The following is a 7,978-nucleotide window of genomic DNA, read 5'->3' as shown; positions in this document are numbered from 1 at the left end:
GCGCCAAGAACCAAAATTTGCCATAGCTATTATCTAATTCAAAAAGCCTAAAAATTTATCCAAATAATTGTTTTACATCTAGAATTGGGAATAAAAGTAAGAAAAATTGAAAAAAGTAAACGAAAAAATTAAAAGAATAGATTATTTGGAAATAAAAAATTAATGAAGAGAATAGACATGATTTTTTTAACTGTTAGTAAAATAACAGATAAAAATGAGATAGGAGAATATAAGCTGCTGTTAATTGTGGAAGTTTTTTTTTATTTAATATAACTGAAATATGTATATAGGAGAACTACTTCTATCACTAAAGGTAATATGTATATAGGAGAATTATATTCAAAAATGTTATTTGTATATCAAAGTTTCCCATTAAAACTAGTTACCAATATATTTGTGTATAAATACATGTGTAGTCTAATTTATTTTCAATGTGTATTTATATTTTAGCATGTATTTTATACTGGTGACTAATTTGACTAATTTTAGTGTATACCTAACATAAGTCATGTACATTATATATTGTTATAGATTATTATTATTATTATTATTATTATTATTATTATTATTATTATTATTATTATTATTATTATTATTTGCTGTTGATGTTATTAGAATAAGGTCACCCCAAGTTTAGGTCTAAGGCATGACTAATTTTCTATCTTTCAGGACAACCCAGGACGTGTCAACTCCAAATGTAAATTTGAAACCTTAGCTTTTGGCATGTCGCACACCACCTTCTCTTTCGCCTTCTCCTCCTTACCTTCCCAACAAAACAACGACATAGCTTTCCAAATCGCATGCTTTCAGGTGGGGCAGTAGTGGCTTATGACAACAACATGAGCCCCTCCATTTTGCTCCTATCTCTGTGCCTTCTTACTGCCCCCTTCTTTGCCATAGCTTCCAACCCTTCAGGTATTATTAACAAAACATTACCCCTAAATGAATCAAATTAACCCCAAATTCCAATGCAATAATCCAATTCATCATCATCAATAAATATATAATCATCATTGTTATCACCAATTTGCTGCAAATCCAATTTTACGTTGAATTAAATAATTTGCATTCCAGATGAAGATATCTGAAAGCGTATTTGCATGCAGGGTATTTTATAAACTGCGGGGCAAACCAAGGTATAACGGTGGATGGCCTGAAATACATTCCTGATAGTGATGGGAAATACATCAAGATTGGAAACTCCGCCACCATTACAAAACCAGACATATCACCCTTGCTCACTACGTTGCGTTACTTTCCCGACGCAGCGTCGAGGAAATTCTGCTATTCTTTCCCGGTAACCAAGAACGGCAGATACCTCTTGAAAACGGTGTATTACTACGGGAATTTTGATGGCAAGAACCAACCGCCGGTGTTCGACCAGATCGTGGAAGGGACGCGGTGGAGCATCGTGAACACGACGGATGACTATGCCAAGGGTCTTAGCTCCTACTATGAGGTTGTGTTACGAGCAACAGGGAGGAATTTGGGGGTGTGTGTGGCGAGGAACAAATATACTGGTAGTTCAAGTCCCTTCATCTCAACCCTGGACCTCACTCTTCTGGATTCTTCTGTCTATAAACCCACTGATTTTGACAAGTATGCCCTTGTAGCTGTTGCTAGGCATGCTTTTGGAAGTCAACACTTCATTAGGTACATCTTCTTCTACTTTAAAACTTGTTAAGTATTTAATAACTTCAAACTAATTATGTTAGATTAGGTTAGTTTTGCTTAGTTATTTGAGTAAGGGTAGTGCTAGGGAGCTAATGACCTAAGCATGCAATGTGTACAATGGGTTAAATTTTTGATCTATGAATAAAATGAACATTACTCATACTATCCAGAATAACCATCCGGATACCGGGGATAATAAATTTTGTGTATATAGAATTCTTTAACTTTATGTTGGCCCTCCTTTTTTTTCATTTTGTCTCTTTATTAAGGTTATGTTTTTCATTATGACCCTTTTCAAGAAAATGCTCTAATTCTATCTATGTGCATGTATTTATACATACGATTAATTTTTAGTAGAGAAATAGCAATTTTTGGTCTAGAACTTGGAAAACTAAAATACCTAGCTCTAATATTGGATTTTTGCACCCTTTCTGAACACAAGATAAATGTGAAATAAAATAAGGCATGATGAGAATAGTTCATTCTGATAATTAAAATGCATGTGTACGTTAACCTAGTTTTCCAGATGACCAATTCAACCGCATGTGGCAACCATACAAAGAGCAACAAAAGTCCGTTGTGAAAAGCCAATCAAATGTAAGTTCTTCAGACTTCTGGAACCTTCCACCAGCAAAAGCATTTAGCGCAGGAATAACCACCAATGACAAGACACTTGAAATCAATTGGCCCACAGTAGCACTTCCAGCGTCCCAGTATTACATCTCGCTGTATTTCCAAGATAACAGAATTCCAAGCCCTGATAGTTGGAGAATCTTTGATGTTTCCATTAATGAAAACAAATTCTTCTCCGGACTTAATGCCACAACTAAGGGTGTAACGGTTTATGGTGCCCAGTGGCCACTTTCTGGGCACACCAAGATTACATTGACCAGTACCAGGGGAGAGGTAGCACCAGTTATCAATGCTGGTGAAGTCTATCAGGTTTTTCCACTCGGTGGCCGTACTCGGACAAGAGATGGTAACTCTTAACTAACTTCTCTTGTTATTATTCGATCTTGTGTTTTCTATACGTTGACTTCACCTGGAAAGTTTTTTTTTACCAGTTATAAATTTAATATTAAATTTTAATTTTAGATTATAAATTTTATAAAAAAATAAAGTTAAAAAAATTTATAATAAAAAAGTTAGTTGATGCTCATTTTATTAAAATTATTTTCCTACATATATATTTTTGAGATAGAATTACATATATATTCTCTATAAGCATATATAAAAGTAGTTATTTACGTAAAGGTGTTTTTATTTGAATATAACAGTAAAGATACATATTTATGTTGGTTTATTTAATCAAATATATTAAATTATTTAACTATTTACATCTATATTATCTTTACATACAAAATATCCTTATGTGAATAATAATTATTTATATAATTCATTTTATTTTTTTTTTAATTTTATATTGTCAAAAACACAGAAATACAAACTTATTTTCAAACAAAAATTATTCTAAAATTTGTACATTAAAAAATCGGGACATAATATATATTTTTATGTTAGTCTTAAAAACAGAATTAATGCAACTTAATTAATCAATTAATCTAACTCTATCTCTATATATTTAATTGTTAAAAATGTTCTATAACTAAACAAAATATTTAGCTAAGTCCAACTAAATTGTTATGACGTATTTTACGTTTACATGTCACTTGGTATATGTGCTTCTTATTTTTCTTCTTCTTCTTTTTATTTACAATACTTTTATTTATGTTTCTTTTTCTTCTTCTTCTCCTCTTTTCTTTTTTCATCTTTCTTTTTTGTTATCATTATTTTTGTCACCATAGTCACCACCATCTCTTTTTTTCTCTTTTTCCTCTTTTATTTTTCATTTGATTTCTTCTTTTTTTTTCTCTTTTCTTTCGTTATCATCACCATATCGTCATCATCTTATTCTTCTTATTCTTAGTTAAATATCACACAATTAATTTAATAATAACAAAAACACATCATTTAATTGTAACTGACACATAAATTTTTTATGAATAACATAAGATTTTTTTTTTGTGAATGACACTGGAATCTCTAGATCACACATCAAATTGTTATAAATGACACAGAAATGACTAAAGATCTTATATATTACTTTAAATGACATAGAAATTACTAGATCTCTCGGGTTCAGTATCACTTAATTAGTTCAACGATAAGAAAATTTGGTTAAACAATTTTCTATGTCCAGTTAAAAACTTTCGGTGTGCTATTTTTAATAAATTCTACATAATTTAAAACTTCCGTTCCTCTCCCTCTCCCTCTTTATCATCATCATCATCATTCTTCTTCTTCTTTCACATTTTCATAATTTATCTTATTCAACTCTCTTAACAAGTTGTGTCATGGTTAAAAAAATTTCGGTGTCAAAATTAAAAATTTTCTGTGTCACGGTTAAAAAGTTCGGTGTTATTTTTCTGATAGATTCTACACAATTTAAAACTCTTCCTCCTCCTCTTCTTTTTTATCATTATCATCTTCATCTTCTCGTTCTTATTTCACCTTCTCATAATTCAATACCACGCAACTAGTTTAATGATAAAAAAGTACATCATTTAGTTAGAAATGACACGATTAAGAAATTTTTATGTTATAGTTAAACAATTTCGATGTCAAAATTAAAAAAATTTCTATCACAGTTAAAAAATTGTGGTGTTATTTTTTTGATAAATTCTGCACAATTCAAAACTCTCCATCATCATCATTTCACCCTTTTTAACAAGAACCTTTGTCACCATTAAAAAATTTTGATGTCATAATTAATAAACTTCTTATATCACGTTCAAAAAAATTTAATGCTATTTTTTGATAAAATTTTCATAACTTAAAATTTCTCTCTCCTCCTCCTCTTCCTCCTCCTTATCATTATCATCATCTTTCTTCTTCTTCTTCTTCTTCTTCTTCTTTTACCCTTTTAATAAGAATAAAAATAAGAAAAAAATACATAATGTTACAAAACTACTAAAAGAATAACAATGATAACGAATAAAATACGTAAAAAAAAAGAAGGAACACAAAGAAAAAGGAGAAGCGTGATTTATGTGCTTAATGTGTATGTGAGTTGTTTTTGGAGTTTGGACCAACTTAATTAGACTTTGTTGACAAAAACTATTGGATATGTAGTGGGATTATTTATTTATAAGGGTAAATACAAAATCGGTACACAAAAGTTTTTGGCACTAACAAAATGGTACTTGATTTTGCATTTGACAAAATAGTTCCTAAAAAATTTTAAAATTTGACGAGCGTGTCTCTGAGCTCGCTGAAGAAAATCTCCAATAAGCACAATGCTAACGTGGCCACCGTGTTTTGGTGACCTGGCAAACCACCCCCTAACCCTCATCCCTCCCTCCCCAACGCATACTCCCCCTCTCTCTCCCTCCCCATTGCAGCCCCCCTTTTCCTCTCCTTCCACAACGCACACTCTCCCCTCCCTCTCCCTCTCCATCGCAGCCCTTCTCGTACTCAATAAACACTCCCTCCCAATCGCAGCTCCCTTCCCTCTTCCTCTCCATCGCAATCCTCCTCCCCAACACACACTCTCCTTTTCCTCTGCCTTCCTAATTGTAGCAGCAAAAGTAGCAATAACAGCAGAAACAACACCATCAAAATCTCAAACAGAACCAACAGAGGAACCTGCACATTCAAAATTTAACCTTGCTTGTTCCTCCTTCTCTCTTTTTTCTTCTTCCTTCTTTCTCTTCTCGGAGAACCATAACAATATCAATAACAATATCTATTCACACACACACACAGAGATATTTACACAAACACGTAACATGCATATATAAATGTAGAGAGAGATAGAGAGAAAGGCTGAAGAGCTGAGGGGATGCGGCTATTTCAGGCCTTGTTGTGGCTCTGATGGTAGTAGTGGCGGGCCTTGATGGTGCTCTTGCAGTTGAAGTTGCTGTTGCTGTTGATGAGGTTGTTGCTGCGATGGGGAGAGAGAGGGGAGTGTGTGTTGGGGTTGTTGTTGTTGTTGTTGTTGCTTGCTGTTACTGTTGATATTGAGGTGATTGCTGCTGTGAGTGGTAGTGTTGAGGGAGGGAGGAGGGAGTGTGCGTTGGGGAGGAAAGCTATGATGGAGAGGGAGAAGGAGGAAAAAATGTCGTTGGGGAGGGGGGCTGTGATGGAGAGGGAGAGGAAAGGAAGGGCTGCGATGGAGAGGAAGAGGGAGGGGGTTGCGTTGGGGAGGGGGAGGGTTCCAAAATACGGTGGCCATGTTAGCATTGTGCTTGTCGGAGATTTGCTCCGGCGAGTTCGGTAACACACTTGTCAAATTTTAAAATCTTTTAGGGACTATTTTGTCAATAATAAAAGTCAGGTATCATTTTGTGCCAAAATCTTTTGGGTACTGATTTGATATTTACCTCTTTATTTATTTATATTTTAAGAGAAAAGCATGTGGATTTCACATGCATTTTATTTTTTTTAATATGTAGACACCATAATCAAAATAGTATCAAAATAGTATTTGTTTGAATAACTTATTTATTTCTTTTATGAATTCCAATAATAGTAATTGCAATGGAAGACCTGGCTAAAAGTATTGAGAAACCACCTGCTGATTGGAAGGGTGATCCTTGCCTACCTCAAGGGAACTCATGGATAGGGGTTACATGCACAAATGAATTTAATGCACGAGTCATTTCACTGTAAGCTTATACGTGCCTTTTCTTCTTCTTTGAAAGTAAAAAGCATACGTTCATATTAAAAATTAGTCAACTAAAAATTATTTATTATGTATACGTATATATTCTTATTTTTTGTTTATAAGTAGCATAGTGGTTAAAAAGTAAAATCACGAAAGAAGAAAGGATGTACGAAATAAAATTCTTAACGACAACCCTCTTTGGTTTGTTTTGATTTAGTTCATTCAATTTGGCTTCTTTCACAATAACAATTGTTTCTGGATTGTGGATTTTCACATGGTTTTTGGAATTTTTGTATTTGTGAAGGAACTTAACAAATGCTGGGCTGGCTGGGTCGCTTCCTGCAAGTATTAACAATCTAAGTGCACTTAATCATCTGTATGGAATCTAGCACTTTTACTTTATGATACTAATTTAATTTAATTTAATTTAATTTTGTTTTAATTAATGCTACTTAATCATGTTAATTTATCTTCTGATTATTTGAGTACAGTTGGCTTGGGGGGAACAAGTTTTCAGGCCACATTCCCGACTTAGGTGGATTGAAGGAGTTAGAAACTTTGTATGTAGTGCAAAACATTCACTTATTATCTTAAAGTATTCTTAATTTCTAATCTCTAACCGACTTCTTTTTTCTTCTTTTAAACCTTTGATTATCAATGTCAATACTAAGGCATTTGGAGAAAAACAACTTTGAAGGTTCACTTCCTGCGTCACTAAATCAACTCCCAAAACTTCGTGAAGTGTAAGATTTAATTTGCCATTATTTCAGAACAAAAATTTTTGAATATTGATTTTTTTTTAAAAAGTTTTTTTTAAAGTTACTCATCAAGGGTTGGTTGACTTGTTTCTAACTTTGATGCATGTGCTTTTTGAAAAATGGTATCTATGGAACTAGTTATTCTGACTTTCAAGCTGGAAATTCTGCTGGAAAAATTCCCATCGCAACACAAGGGAAATTAGTGGAGTGAAAATATAAGTAAGTCCAATATATATATATGGCCACTAATTTTCTACTTTTTTTTTTTGGGTGTTACTTTCAGGTATCGTATAACTCATCAATCTGATATTTCTAATTAAGTGATGGTTGTTTTTATTTATTTGGTTTTTAAGGTAGCTCCAGAAACTTCTTTTGTCATTTGTCAAGCTCTGCACAGTGCCACTTCAAATTTTCGTGTGTGGCATTTAATGTTTTGATACATTCATACATTAAGGAAGCATGGAAACGGAGACTATTTGACTATGCACGCACCACATTAAAGCACCAATGTTGTTTGTTTCTCTAATTTGATGGCATTGTTGTCAAGCATCATATTGTACACCAAAAATCATGTATGAAACAGATATACGCTATAAATTAGTAAAGAATATACAGAAGACAGATTCGATAAAATTCCAATTGGAGATATTTGATTTTGCTTCTGGAAATATTAGAGCACAATCAACATTATATACTAACAGGACGTATGTATATGACTTAAATTATGTATGTATTGGTAATATATATGGTAGATTGTGAAAAAATAATCTGTGGTTAATCTAGTGGAACCCTACCTTATTCTTCTCAAGATTGCAAGATGCTATATGGGCTATAGACTGATTTGTTTTTTAAAGGTTAAGGATCATGCCAACTTATTGTA

The 7,978-nt window shown here is 32.9% G+C and overlaps 1 protein-coding gene across 1 annotated transcript; it reads left to right on the top strand.

Annotated features, from left to right (window-relative positions):
- Positions 1-800: 800 nt before the first annotated feature.
- LOC107469715 (probable LRR receptor-like serine/threonine-protein kinase PAM74) lies at positions 801-7,309 on the top strand. The gene is made up of 8 exons (XM_016089097.3): positions 801-915; positions 1,107-1,653; positions 2,193-2,653; positions 6,206-6,341; positions 6,645-6,716; positions 6,832-6,900; positions 7,012-7,083; positions 7,237-7,309. Exons 1-8 carry the CDS (start codon positions 801-803, stop codon positions 7,307-7,309), a joined length of 1,545 nt encoding a protein of 514 aa, XP_015944583.1.
- The last annotated feature ends 669 nt before the right edge of the window (positions 7,310-7,978 follow it).

This window comes from Arachis duranensis, chromosome 10 (genome assembly GCF_000817695.3).
Source record: "Arachis duranensis cultivar V14167 chromosome 10, aradu.V14167.gnm2.J7QH, whole genome shotgun sequence".
In the NCBI taxonomy this organism is placed as follows: Eukaryota; Viridiplantae; Streptophyta; class Magnoliopsida; order Fabales; family Fabaceae; genus Arachis; species Arachis duranensis.
The sequence above is the reverse complement of the archived record's forward strand: the minus strand, read 5'-3'. Positions and strand labels throughout refer to the sequence as shown.

Bases quoted from the DNA above. Each gene is read 5' to 3' on its own strand.
- LOC107469715 (XM_016089097.3), top strand. From the start codon at position 801: ATGCTTTCAGGTGGGGCAGTAGTGGCTTATGACAACAACATGAGCCCC. The intron at 6,342-6,644 runs GTAAGCTTATAC...GTATTTGTGAAG, and splicing joins AATGCACGAGTCATTTCACT to GAACTTAACAAATGCTGGGC. The intron at 6,901-7,011 runs GTATGTAGTGCA...GTCAATACTAAG, and splicing joins TTGAAGGAGTTAGAAACTTT to GCATTTGGAGAAAAACAACT.